This window comes from Paroedura picta, chromosome 3 (genome assembly GCF_049243985.1).
Source record: "Paroedura picta isolate Pp20150507F chromosome 3, Ppicta_v3.0, whole genome shotgun sequence".
Lineage (NCBI taxonomy): Eukaryota > Metazoa > Chordata > Lepidosauria > Squamata > Gekkonidae > Paroedura > Paroedura picta.
The window spans coordinates 141,010,515-141,024,852 of record NC_135371.1 but is presented as its reverse complement, the minus strand read 5'-3'; the positions used below and the strand labels follow the sequence as shown (position 1 = coordinate 141,024,852).

The 14,338-nt window shown below is 45.5% G+C and overlaps 2 protein-coding genes across 5 annotated transcripts in view; one reads left to right on the top strand and one right to left on the bottom strand.

Moving 5' to 3' along the window:
• COG1 (component of oligomeric golgi complex 1) overlaps positions 1-2,348 on the top strand; it is a 35,051-nt gene extending 32,703 nt beyond the window's left edge. For 2 of the 4 annotated variants that reach the window (XM_077328304.1, XM_077328301.1), the window contains exon 14: positions 1,956-2,348. In XM_077328304.1, the coding sequence (XP_077184419.1) occupies positions 1,956-2,090 (135 nt within the window). In that variant the 3' untranslated portion in view covers positions 2,091-2,348. Of the gene's footprint in view, positions 1-837; positions 887-1,955 lie in introns of all 4 variants that reach the window. The other 2 variants (XM_077328303.1, XM_077328302.1) reach the window with 2 other exon arrangements.
• Positions 1,378-14,131, bottom strand: VCF1 (VCP nuclear cofactor family member 1). Its single transcript, XM_077328334.1, has 3 exons — positions 13,926-14,131; positions 11,752-11,848; positions 1,378-3,102 (listed from the first exon to the last, which is right to left on the bottom strand). The coding sequence occupies exons 1-3, from the start codon at positions 13,970-13,972 to the stop codon at positions 2,860-2,862; spliced, it is 387 nt and encodes a 128-aa protein (XP_077184449.1). The 5' UTR covers positions 13,973-14,131; the 3' UTR covers positions 1,378-2,859.
• Positions 14,132-14,338: the final 207 nt, after the last annotated feature.

Here is a 14,338-nt window from a genome sequence, read left to right as displayed (position 1 = left end):
AAGGAATGTTAACGGGGTGGCAACTTAACGGCTAATCTGTCAAACCAATGGAACAATTTGGCCAGGTGGCTGGAGGTTGTGGTGGACTGGCTCAAATGGAGTCAGCTGAAGTTGAATCCAGCCAAGATGGAGGTCCTCTGGCTGGGATGGCAGGCAAAGATGATGCAGCTCCCAATGCTTGATGGAATGCAGTCACCGGTGCCTTCCAGCAGGAGTTTAGGCATGATTTTGGATTATTCTTCATTAATGGAGATCCAAATCACAAAGACATCCCACCTGACATTTAACACCAGTTGCATTGGCTCTAAATTGGAGACCGAATCAAGTTCAAGGATTTGGTTTTAACCTTTAAAGCCCTAAACAGTCTAGGACCAGCATATCCACAGGACCATCTCTTCCTCTATCTTCCCTCAAGAACACTAAGATCTGCAGAACATTTACTGTGCATCCCTGGCCCAAAGGAAGTGAAACTGGCATTGACCTGGGCCTTTTCAGCCCTGGCCCCAGCCTGGTGAAATGCACTTCCGAGGGAGATCAAGGACCGTAACCAGTTTCACAGGGCCCGCAACATAGGTATCCCACCAGGCATATGAGTGGAGCCCAAAATACCACCCATCAATAAATGCTAGCCTTACCTTCACTGGGAGAAAAGGAAGACCAGCTTCTGAGCCCAGAACTCCTATTTGGAATATTAGTCAGGGACATATGATTTCCTACTGCTTTAACTTTGTATATGATGATGATGCAATGTTGCTGCATACCCTGAGCAGCACTGGAAGGGTGGGTTAAAAATATATATTTTAAATTATTTTAACTGTCTTGTACCCTTCATTCCAGTATGATGCTGACCTGTAACTCAAGAAGAAACCTTTGTTGGGGTATCAAAGTGTGTGTGAATTGAGTGGCTTTTCCTTTGTTTGTAGATTTGTGTTTTGCATTCCTGGAAAACTGCTGCTGTGATAGAGCCTATTTTGTGTAAGCTATAGAACCCAGTAGCTTTCTGCCAAGCTGGTATTTGAGAAACTGAATGCTGCAGTGGCCCTGGCTATGCTTTTCACTCTGTTGTTACTGTGACCCCCCCCCCCCCCCCCCAGTATTACTGCAAGGTGCTGAAGGGCATGGACTAATGCTTTGTGAGATAGCTGGTAAATGACCCGATGTGTTAAAGGCAAACAAATCTTAACAGCCTACAGATTTAAATAGGAAAGTGCTAACGCCATCCCTTTTCTACAACTGGAATTCTAACTGTAGGCTAACTTTAAACAGGAACAGCAGTCAGTCTTCTGCATGCACAAAACTATATATGTCCTTTTCATGAAGGCAAATTTGTAGTCCAAAACAAAACTGAGGAAAAATCAACATTTAGTCCCACTCATGTTGAATCTGTTGAACAATGTTTAATTTAAAAGTACACTATGCTGCACCAGAGAACTCAGTTTTCGGTTGTCAGTCATGTGGAGTTACCAATTATTACTTATTTTTACCTTTCCCTTAAGTACTCTTTGTGGATGTGATACAGTCTCAGATTGCCAAGCTTTCAAGGATGGTTCTACTTCTCTTGAGGGAATTTTAATTTTAGGTGCATATGAAAAGGTGACCTGTTTGGCTGTTTCGCCGGGCAACCTTTGATGGTTTATAAGGGAATGGATTGATTCTGGTTTTATGCTGTGGTTATGTTTTCTTATACTGATTTTTATGCGAACTGCTTTGGACAATGTTTTTGAGAACCATTTTAAATGTCACAAGAGTTGACATCCAGTATGTTGTTTAAAAGGTGCTGTCCCTTCCCAAGGTTAGAGCCACACAACTTGAAGGTGGCTAGGTGAGATCTGCCTTGGCACACAACCAACCTCCTGCTGACTAGGGAAGAGTTAGTCCCACCTAGCTGCTATTCAAGTCTGTGTGAACTCTGGATTAAAAGCAGGCTCTTGACTTCCTTTTGTTAAACTCAACAGGTTCCAGCTCCAGCCCTTACGAGACCAGAAGAGACATTCCGACCTGGTTCCCTGTTCAGACAGCTTGCCTCAGAAGAAGATACATCAGCACCATCCTTGTTTAAGCTTGGCTGGCTCTCTAGCATGACTAAGTGATCCAGTAGCACAAGCTACCCTGTTCTTACTACTGTAAAATAACCTTCAAGGCAGATACTGCAGCTCTACAACTCTAGTTAAGCCAAATTAATTACTTGGAGGCTCTATGGTTTAGGCAACTGGGAGCTACTACACAGTTCTTTGTAGAAGGGTGTATGTATTAACAAAAACCAAACCCGGATTTTGTACAGAAACAAAATAATGGTTCCTATGTAGAATGATTACAGCAAGGAAATAAAACAGCCTGTTTTGACTACAGTACAGCCACCTCCTTGTCTACAGCTGGCCTCCAAAATAGGTTACTAATGTTTTTAACAACTGTAGTACGCCTTCATTCTTTAAGAAGATTATTTACCATAAAAAACATATTCACTATTTATTGAAATTAAAAAAAAAACTTATAAAACTGAACACAAATGTTGGAAAGGTTTTACATAAAGCATTGGTTTCTAATTAACAGATTAAGAAGTCATCTGGACTCATTATACACTCCTATAATACACAGGTGGATTTATCAGACAACACCCTGATGTCAGACATAACCACCCTTCCTCCGCCCAAAGGATCCTGTAAAAATTTCTCCAAAGCCCCCCTTTGCATTGCAATAGTGCAGCAACCACAAGTAAACAATTGCCTGTTAACCTGTTATCCCAAATGCAGACTGAGAAGGCAGCAGGCATTTTGTGCAATTTTAACAAACTTTTAAGTTGAAAGACCCCATCACACAGTGCTGTCCCCCTTCACAGAAGGCCGGGAACTGCTGGGCTCATCATGTTGCGGGGCGGTCCCTGTTCTGTAAGCTGTGGAAGTGCGCCTCCTTCAGGATCTGGTTGATGTGGAAGTAAGGGCCTTGACATAGTGCCGACTGCTCATGGAAAGACTGAGGAGGGGTCACAGGACTGGATCCCGGCATTATCTGAAGGAGGCTGGTCTCTGGCCCACTGCCTCTGTCGGGGCTGCTGAGGCTGCTGCTGCTACAGCTGCTGCTGCAGCCGCTCTCGCTGCTGGAGGACTGTAGAAAGAAAGATCCGCAGGAAACACCAGTTAGCCTGCTCTTCTAGCAAATCTAATGACTGGCAAACCACACATTCCATTGTGAGCAGGTAAATTCAATTTTTCTTTAGTTGACAACAGTGAAGGCCAGGGAAGAAATGGGCGTAAGCCCTGCCCAAATGATCAGTCCAAATGGCCCAGAGAGCACTCCAGGGGCTTAGAGGCAGAAAAGCAATCTGTCGCATCAAGTGTATTCAGTTGCCTAGGCTTTGCAAAAACATTACTGAAAAGGACTGATCAGACACATGCACAGGATCCTAATATAAGGTGGCCCTTTCCAATTCTACCCATCTGCTTAAATGCATGCACCATTCCACTCGACACTCCAGGGAGAAACACACAGAAACAATTATATACATATTATGAAGTGTTTATCAATTCACACGTAAATGCCAACACCCTGTGTGTCATGCACACACAGGCTTTTAGATATACAGACAGGTTTTATAGCAGTGGTTCTCAACCTGTGGGTTGGGACCCCATTTGGGATTGCTTGGCCCCTTCCCGGGGCCCCCAAGTTGCTGGCCCCCGCAGTGGCAATAGAGGTGGGTGGCAGCGGCAGCGAAGCCATGGCAATGGCCGCCTCTAGTGTTGTACGCGCGGGCACTTGTGCCCACCGAAGTTGGGGTCGCCGAGCAGGTAGGGTTGAGAACCACTGCTTCATAACCTTCCATAAAAATGATTGTGTGGTGTGAAGTGGTCTGTTTCATCAACAATTACTAACCTGATGTATGAAGTACATGGAACTCAGATCTTATATTATGAGCCCATTTCAGGGCAGAGAACCTTTCTGGCACTTGTCCCCATTCTCCCCCCCCCCTCCAAGGCAACATGGCTAAACACACAGTAACCTCAACCCCTGCGGCACTGCCAAATGCTCAGGGCATCACCTCAGACCTCACTGGCATCTGTGCAGGCCAGGGAAATAATGGGCATAAGTCCTGCCAGTCAGCATGTCAGGGACTCGGGCACACACAAGCAGTCCTTTGTGTTAAGCAAATTAGCGCAGTGGGTTGGATCATTCCGGATGGTTATCATGAAGCAGATGTAGGCCGATTCAAGCTATTTCACAATGAGCAAATTCCTCTGTTTAGTTTTTGTTGCTATAAACTAACATGTACAGTGACTTGCAAAAGTATTCATCCCCCCTGCCCAGTTTGTCTTGTTTTGTCGCATTATAGTCTGTAACTGGGGGGGGGGGCATCATTTGATTCTCACAACATGCCAACCACCACTTTGAAGGCCCAAAATATTTTTATTGTGATACAAACGGTACTTAAGTCAAGAAAAACACAAATCATGACTGTGAGCAAGTATTCGTCCCCTAAAGTCAATACTTTGTAGAGCTACCTTTTGCTGTAATTATAGCTGCAAGTCTCTTGGGGTCTGCCTCTATCAGCTTAGCGCATCTAGCCACTTCCACCCATTCCTCTAGGCAAAACTATTCCTACTCCAAATTAGCGTTGGGTAGCGTTGGTGTACAGCAATCTTCAAGTCGTGCCACAGATTCTTAATTGGATTGAGGTCTGGGCTTTGACTGGGCCATTTCAGGACACTAACATTCTTCCCTTTAGACCATTCCACTGAAGCTTTAGCTGTATGTTTAGGGTCATTGTCCTGCTGGAATGTGAGCCTTCATTCCAGTCTCAAATCTCTGACAGAATGAAACAGGTTTCCTTCAATAATTGCCCTGTATTTAGTGCAATCCATCTTTCCTTCAATTCTGACCCGTTGTTCTGTTCCTGCTAATGAAAAACATCCCCACAGCATGATGCTGCCACCACCATACTTCACTGTGGGAATGGTATTCCCAAGATCATAGGAAATGTTGGGTTTGCACCACACGTTTCCCAGGTTGGCCAAGTAGGTCAATTTTTTGCCTAATCTGACCAGAGATTCTTCTTCCATGTTTTTGGGGAGTCCACCATGTGCAGCAGGGAAAACTCCACTCGTGTCATCTTATGCTTTTCTTTAAGCAATGACTTTTTTCTGCCCACCCTCCCATAAAACCCCAATCTGTGGAGTATATGGCTGAAATTGATGCCATGGACAGATACTCCCATCTTTGCTGTTGATGTTGGAGCTCCTTCAGTGCTATCCTTGATGTCTTTGATGCATCTCTGATTAATGTCCTCCTTGCTTGGTCTGTCAGTTTCAGAGGGTGGCCTTCTCTTGGCAGGTTGGTAGTCCGTATTCATTCCATTTTGCTATAGTGGATTTAATGGTGCCCCGCGAGATATTCTGTTTGGGATATTAGTTTATAACCCATTCCTGATCTATACTTCTCTACAACTTTTTCTCTGACCTGTCTGGAGTGATCCTTGGTCTTCATGTTAATTGCTTCATGGTGCAGCAGAGTCAGAAGCCTCTCAGAACACATCTATTTATACAGACAACCTGTGACAGATTATGTGCCATTTGGATTACATAGTGATAGGCCTGGATTAACTAATTATGTGACTTCTGAAGTTACGTCATTCAGCCAGATCTTATTTAGGGGTGTCATATCAAAGGGTTAAAAATACTTATGCATACTGATGATTTGTTTTTCTTGTCTTAAGTACTGTTTGTGTCACAATGATAAAAGATTTTGGACCTTCAAAGTGAAAGGCACATTGTGGGATCAGATGGTGCTAACCCCACCACCCCCCCAACTAGGGATGGGTGCTTTGGCATCCAAAGCGGCCATTCATACCCAAGGCAGCCAACACCCACACCTCCACCCCCCCCCCCGCTGGCTGCTTTGGGTGCGAATGGCTGCTTCGGATGCCAAAGTGCCCAACCCGACCACCAACTTAGATCCAGGTTGAAATGTGACAAACTAAGACAAACACTGAGGGGAGTGAATACTTTTGCAAGCCATTGTACATATGGTACAAACATCATACTGGAGAATCAGCAAATGTCAATGTCTTTCTTACCATATTCTCAATACAACTGTACAGTTGAAGATGAAAGTAATCACTAGGTATCTTTTAGGATCAACTTTAGCCTTATGCAAAATAGTTCAACATAAAAGATGGCCATGCATGTCTGTTATTTAAAGGCACTATCTAAAGGTAGAAATCCCTTGGCATGGCAAATTCTAGATTCAGGTGTGTGGCAGTGTGTGTTTTTTTGGACATCTTCAGGACCAACAAAACAGCAATTTGAGAACAAACAACGTTTTGTAGCAGGCATCAGTTTTTGTGTACAAGTGCAATTCGTCAGGTACCAAAGGAATAAATAATAAACAATAAAACTTTGTTGGTCTTCAAGGTATCCCAGAACTCAAACTTTATCTGATGTAAGTAATGTATCAAGAGAATTATGGTTTCCATTTTCAGAAGGGGTACTAAAAAAATCATTATTAGTGTCCTGGTTAACACCATATGATATTGCCTGCAAACACTGCAATGTGTCCATAATTATCTAGAGTTTCAATTTGATCTGCGTGATGGAGTTTGAGAATTGAAAGTGCACCGTGATGGACTACCTGTATAGGGGACAGGGAATGTGTACATGTTGATTCCAAATCACAAGTTAATCTTCACACCCTCATGGTAAGTATTGTGCTATTTCTCTGGGCCATCTGATGGTGATATAGAGTAGTCACCACATTTTAGTGGCTGTGCTATTATTTGTCAGAAGCTGGTGATAGGGAACAGCTGCTGAAGACCATGGCATTTTGACCTACACGATCATGCCAAGTTATTAGCCATGTTCAACATCGACCTGAAACTTGCTGAGGAGGATTGAGTGTGAAATGTTACCCATATGAAGACATTCAACTCCCCTTTTCATCTGATTCTGAACCACTGCTTGCAAGGAGGGTGTGGTCAAGAAATCAAATTATAAATAAATAAATAAATGTGTGAGGGCCAAAAAACTGACGCTTAACCCAGGTTTCTGTTGTTCAATAATATAACCGATTAAGGACTGAAGAATCTGTTGGTTCTAGGGAACATTTCTCTTGAAGGACCAGGAGTGTGGTTTGGGCATCCTATTAGAATTACGGTAACAGATGGAGATCCCAGATTTGTTGTGTACCCTTTATGTAATATTAAGAACTTTAACCAGCTTCATCTTATTTGAATATGTAGCCCATCCTCTCTGCTGAGGCAGTCAACACGTACATAGTAATACAATTTAGTTACAATAAAACCATTCTAGAAGTTCTAAAACTCTGAAAGCCAGAAATCTAAAAGCCAGAACCCTAGAACTCTGGGTGGGGGGTGTTACGGGACGGAGCACAATCTGGTATAATACAGATGCTAACTATTTTACTGGCCTCCTACTATTTTACTGGTTCTGTTTTACAGGTCCTGCGGAATTTGGTGAGCTCCAGCAGGGCCCTGATGTTTTCTGAGAACTCATTCCAACAGGCAGGAGTCAGGGCTCTGGTTGAGGCCAGCTGAATTTCTTTGAGGCTGGGGACCACTAACCTGTTCGTATTGGCAGAGTGCAAGGCTCTTCTGGGGGCATATTTGGATATGTGGTCCCCTAGATGTGCAGAACCCAGGTCAGATACAGCCTTTAAAGGTCAAGACTAGTATCTTAAGCTTAGCCTGGAAGCCAGTGCTGTTGCCAGAGGACAGGATGGTTCTGAGCTGTCCAAGGAGTCCTAGTCAGGACCCGGGCTGCTGCAAATTTCTGGATCAGGGATATGGAAATACTCACATAGAGTGAGTTACGGAAATCCAATCTGGAGGTGACTGCAACATGGATCACTGTGGCTAGTTGTTCAGGGGGCAGATAAGGAACTAGTAGTTTGGCTTGGCAGAGATAGAAGAGAGCCAGCCATGTGACTTTTGTGACCTGGGCCTCCACAGTTAAGGAGTCCAGAGTCACTCCCAAGTTCCTGACAGTCTATGCCAGTGGGAGTCAAACTGCTGCCCTCCAGATGTCCATGGACTGCAATTCCCATGAGCCCCTGCCAGCATTCGCTCGCAGGGGCTCATGGGAATTGCAGTCCATGGACATCTGGAAGGCCACAGTTTGACTACCCCTGGTCTATGCAGTGGAGAGCTGTGCCCCGTCAAGACTGGAAAGACATGCTTCCTTGTTGGGTTCTTTCCTTCCTAGCCACAGGGCCTATCTCTTTGAAGAGTTGAATTTCAAGCAACTTCACCTAAGCCATTCCCTCACAGCCTCTAGACACCTCTGACTCAAGCGGTGTACTCAGCCGGCCACTCATCAACAGACAGAGCTGGGTGTCACCTGCATACTGATGACACCAAAGTCCATATTGCCAAACCAGCTTAGCTAGAGGGTGCATAAAGATGTTAAATAATGTTGGAGAGAAAATCCGCCCACTGTGAAATCCCAACATTGGAGGCAGCAGCAGGATTGTTTCACCCCAAGAGCTACTCTCTGTCCTTGACCTTGGAGTCTAGGCAGTCTATCTCTACGTCTAGTCCAATTGCTGCACATTTTCTTTCAGACGCATGATATGGCTGTAGTTATCAATGCTCAGATCACTTCTAGGTTAGTTTATTGGGTACAAAGGATCCTTTGACAGTTCAAAGGCCAGGAAATCCTATCACCCTCACATTTCCTCCATTCTTGTCCTCTAGAGAAAAGCTTTTAGGGTTGATGAGCTCATCCAGCCAGAGAAGTATTGTCAGTCACTCAAAGCTTCTGCCAAATAACTGACCAGTAGCAGTTGGGAGACATCTCCAATGCATTCTTTAATTCCAAGCCTCCCACCACTGCCAATGAGCTGATGGCAGAGGGACAGGCACTTAGACTGAAAAGTCTCTCCAAGTTTCTACTTCGAGCCTCTTCTACTGGCTTCCACATTCTGCCCATGCCTTTCACATGCCCCTTCTTCTTCATCATATCCCATCAATGTTGCCTCTACTCCTTCCCCCAATCCTCCGGACACTGCTTTCTCCACTTGATCTTTTTTAAAAAAAGAGTCGGCATGGTGGTGAAGACCGGCATCTTCTAATCTGGCAAGATGGGTTTGATTTCCCACACTTATGCATGCTGCCAGCTGGGTGACCTTGGGCTTGTCACAGCCCTGACAGTGCTGTTCTCACAGAGCAGTAATATCAGGGCTCTTTCAGCCCCATCTACCTCACAGGGTGCCTGTTGCATGGAGAGGAAGAGAAGGCGATTGTAAGCTGCTTTGAGACTCCCTCTGGTAGAGAAAAGCAGGGTTTAAAAGCCAACACTACTACTTGTAACATTGAGATCTCAATTGGCACTTTTCTGCCTCAGTCATTTCTTCAGTGTGAGGTTTTAAAAACGCTTTCTTTAAAAGTTTTTGATTTTTCTGCAGTACTTCTAGGTTTGTAGGAAAATCTCTCCAATTTATACTGATCTGTTCAATGGGTTTTTCAAATGCATACTCTTGTGATACATTCAGAATTAGATATAAAGGAGCATATTTACCTGGTATTGAAACAACTATACTGGCTACCAATTCATTTCTGAACTAAATCAGACGGTCTTGCTCCACCTTCTCTCATTTTAACCAATGTGCTGTAGACCAGCGATCCCCAACCTTTTTCCGGTTGAAGACCACCTCCAGGGGTGGGGGAGAGCTGCTGGCCTGAGCAGGTGACACTAACACGCTTGTGCAGAGTAGCCGTACATGCGTGTTTTTGCCAGCAGGGGGCGCCAATGCGCATGCGTGGCAGCTCCGCGCATGCGCGTTTGTGTCTACTGGCGTGCGGGAGTCTGCGCCTGCCTCTCCCCCCCTCACAGCAAGAAGCTAACCGGGCCGTGAGCGAAGCAGCCACTTTGGCGGCCGCTTGGGGCTTGGCGAGCTTATCGCTGTGGGGGGGGAGGCAGGCGCAGCGGCCCGGTATCGGGCCGCAGACCGGGGGTTGATGACCCCTGCTATAGGCCCTCCACGCAGCAATTCACTTGGCACTGAGACATGGATTTCTTGCATAAGTTCAACTATTCCTCTTGATCTATCTGCACACCCAGATTCTTTGGCCAGATGTCTAGAGACCACGGTGCACTGGCTCAAGTGGAGTTGGCTGAAGTTAAATCCAGCTAAGACAGAGGTCTTCTGGCTGGGAAAGCATGCCAAAGGTGATGTCATGTAACTCATACCTCTTGATGGGGCCATCTAACACCTTTGACCACTGTCAAGAGCCTATGATCCAGGATGCCTCCCTATCTATGGAGGACCATGTCTCAACCATCACTCACCAAGCATTTGACCACCTTCACCAGGCACAGTAACTTCCATTTTACTTGTCAACACCTGACCTAGCCAACGTGATCCATGCAACCGTCACCTCCAGGCTAAATTTGGTAATTCACTATACACAGGGCTGCCCCTGAGCCTGCTCCAAAGGCACCAAGAGGTCCAAAGCTCAATAGTGTGGGTCCTTACTGGGACCCAATGGAGAGCGCATATTACACCTGTGCTTTCTCAGCTCCATTGGCTCCAGATTGGAAACGAGATCAGGTTCAAGATTCTGATTCTTGCTTTCAAAGTCCTAAATGGTCTTGGACGTCTTCTGCCATGTCCCACAAAAGGCGCTAAGATCAAGAAACCAAAACTGCTCAATTTCCCTGCCCCCAAGTGGGTAAGATTGGCCACATCCAGGGCTTTTGCAGCCCTGTCCTTGGCCTGGTATGGTGCTCTGCCTACTGAGATCAGGGCCTTCCAGGACTTTATTTCTGGAGGGCCTGCTGGACAGTTCTACCAGGTCTACAGTTGAGGCCAGGAAATAACACCAACAGTCGCTGTTCTCCTCACTTGAGAATTCATCTGCCAAAATAAAAAAAAAACCCAAGCTCTGAATAACCCCTCAGTAATGGTCTTAATTATTTCAATAAGGCAGTTTTAAATGCCTTAGGATATTTTAATAACCAGATTTTCATAGAATCACAGAATTGGAAGGTACCTCCTGGGTCATCTAGTCCAACCTCCAAACACACACAATGCAAGAAACTGTAGGATTGTTTTAAAGTTTGTTGTGCCCACCGTGAGTCTACCAGGAGGCGCAGGATACAAAAATAAAGTTTCCAGTATTATATTATTCTAAACTTCTCTCCCCTTCCTTTTTTTTTTTTGTGCAGTTTGAAGAACATATACCAAATGATTCTGTTTTCTATGGTGCCCTGGATGTTTATTAAATAATTGATGGTGCTAGCTTTTAATTTTCTTCATGAAGTTCATTTAGAGCCAGTTTGGTGTAGTGGTTAGGAGTGCGGACTTCTAATCTGGCATGCTAGGTTTGATTTTGCACTCCCCCACATGCAACCAGCTGGGTGACCTTGGGTTCACCACGGCACTGATAGAACTGTTCTGACCGAGCAGTAATATCAGGGCTCTCTCAGCCTCACCCACCCCACAGGGTGTCTGTTGTGGGGAAAGGAATGGGAAGGCGACTGTAAGACGCTTTGAGCCTCCTTCGGGTAGGGAAAAGCGGCATATAAGAACCAACTCTTCTTCTTCTTTTACTGATTCCTTATTGTGATTTGGATTTAATTTCAATTATGAGTTACTCTAAGAACTATCTATGCAAGAAGCAGGTATTTACTTGAAACATTTACATTCTTTCTAAATAGATACTGCTAAATTTGAATTAACCACTTCCTATGTACTCAGACACGGTTCCAAAACCAATTCCAGCTGAGGACTGGATCACAGCCTTACCTCAGTATCCCAAGATTCCTGAAAAACAGTATTTCGGCTACTGCGTTTTGTCTGAGGGATATGTCCATCCTCCTCGGTACCATTTCGCCTTCTTTTCCTATAGGAAGTAATGGGAGATGTTAATATAGCTTGTACCCCTTTACAGAAACTGGCAATGGGGAGAAGCAGCCCAGAAAATATCTTTGCTTCAAACTTTGGCCACATCCCAACTTGAGAACTTTATAGCTGAACAGAAGGCAGAAATGCAGAAAAGAAGGATGCAAAAGTCCAACAAAGTTCTGGGCAATGAATTCCTGAAGGATAGAGAAAGACATCTTTTTTGTTTTATAATTGAATGATCCTAAGTACCAAGTGAAAACTCACTCCTTTTGGTTCATATACAGTGACCCTCTCTAACATGGATGGATCCAGGCTACTCAGATCTTCTAAAATGTCTGAAAAAGTTGGCCCTCATTAGTACTTGGATTGGAGACCACCAAGAAGTCCAGGGTTGCTTTGCAGACGCAGGTGATGACAAACTACTTCTGTTCATATCCGGCCTTGAAAATTCTATGGGATTAACATCAATCGGATGCATCTTGATGGCACTTTTCATTCACCACAATGACCTCACATGTCTGGGTTGTTCTTAGACAGAACAATTATTTACCAAAACATTTTCCACACCAGTATGGGATGCCCCTGAACATCAGTACAATGCATTTTCTTCTCCCCTGCCTCATGTTTACAGATGCCTTTCTTCTCCCCTGCCTCATGTTTTCAGATGCCACTGACTTCCTCTTTTGATCTATCTACCTAAATTAACACTGAAATTAGGGACCATCTCTCCCAGAAACAATCGGGTATTTGTTTTTAAATTGTTACTATTTATAGGACTGAAATGGTTTTCATGCACTTTTATGCTTATTTCCCGATTGAACAGTCAGATTAATAATTACTTGCTTATTCCATATCCCATTTTCATCCATCTTTGTTCTCCAATCCCAAAAGATCCCATAATTTACCCTTGTGTTGTTTAAGCAAGTCCATATATATGTGAAAAAAGGAGGCACTCTTACCATGACAAACTGCACACAGGGTATAGGTTTGGTAGAGAGCAATTAAGATACCCTAGTTATTGTACTTTTGTTAAAGTATGCAGTCTTGGCTCACATATTGTAAATATGACTTCTATTTTGTTAACAGTTGCCTTTCCTTCAGTTGCCCAGTACTAAGAAAGAATTCAGACCTGAAACTGAGAAGCCTCTGCCTCTCTCATCTTCCATATCTCAATGAAACAGATGAAGGAAATTCAAATTAGTTCATCAAATCTGTTCCAGGCTGACCAAGGGTTTGAATACAATGCTCAAGACTTCTCTAAAGCCTCAGCCATTCCTGGTCTGAAATTACCTAGAGAGAGAGCAGGAGAGCAGGATTTCAAACCTAGGTCTCCCACATCCTTCTCCAACATTCTAACTAGTACACTACACTGGCTCTCCTGGAGCAAGCAACTATTTCCGAGCTCAGTCTTTTGTTACCAGTGTTGACAACAGTGGCCTGATTCTCAGAGCTGTGGTAAGGAGCCACCAGAGATACTGAATGCAAATCACCCAGAACACTAAATTCAACGCTACTTGAGTTCTTATTCAAAATTCCAAGGGGATGGGGGAGGCAGTGAATGTTCCCTCCAATTTCCCCCCTTACTGAGTGCAGCAATTCACATCCTGAGCAGACTATAACTACCGTGATCCTAAATTGGGCCACGAGCAGTGCAAGCTCCTGCGCAGCTCCAGCTTAGTTTCCCGTGCTGACGAGCGGCTGCTCAGCGCCCAGCGTGGGAATACTGAAGACAGCCCGGGGCACGTAAAAACAAAACAAGGGAAACACATCCGACAAGGTAGGCGTATGCCGCGTACTTGCTGAGCCTCAGCAGGTCTGGCCAGTGCCTGGGTAAGAAGCCTCCCGGGAACAGAACTGCGCAACGCCCTGACTTCCACAGCCATGAGAAACTTGCCCTGCCGAAAGCTCACGCGAATTCTCGGCCCAGAAACTGGAGCGTCGCAACACGGCAGGTCCTGAAGGTGCCGATCCCAGACGGTCAGGCTGCTCCCCTCCCCCTCAGAACACCCGCAGGCCACTCGACCCCCTTCCCCCGCCCGTGACGTTCAGGGCGTCCCCTGCTCGGCCCCTCTTACCTCTGCCTCGCTCCCCGCTCGCTCGCCAGAACGCCCCGGCAACTCATGGCCGAGCCGAGCCCGCTGCCTCAGACCGTCAGCCGCGAGGACAGCAGGCCTCACGCTTCCACTCCCAAACAATTCCTCCCCCCACCTTTCCTCGGTCACCGCTTCCGGTATGCGCCCCTGTGGCGCAAGCGCACCGATACGCCAGAGAAGCCACGCCCCTTCCCGCGAAATTTTTTTTACTCGCCTCAGACGCAGAGGCTCGCTCGGGCGCCGTGCTACGCAGGCGCACTGTGACTCCAGCGCGAGAGGCGCATGCCCATTGGTCGTTTCTCGCCGGGTGTGCGCATGTGTGAAGGTCAGGGGCGCGCTTGCGTAATAGTGATTTGGGAACATGGTCAGCGTCCTAGACTGGAGCAGGGTCTCTT

What these genes read in the sequence shown, in the direction of transcription:
- VCF1 (XM_077328334.1), bottom strand. Translation starts at nt 13,972, where the DNA reads ATGAGTTGCCGGGGCGTTCTGGCGAGCGAGCGGGGAGCGAGGCAGAG. An exon ending in GAGCGGGGAGCGAGGCAGAG is followed by an intron (nt 11,849 to 13,925) that starts GTAAGAGGGGCC and finishes TACTTCCTATAG; the next exon opens with GAAAAGAAGGCGAAATGGTA. An exon ending in AGGAATCTTGGGATACTGAG is followed by an intron (nt 3,103 to 11,751) that starts GTAAGGCTGTGA and finishes TTCTTTCTACAG; the next exon opens with TCCTCCAGCAGCGAGAGCGG.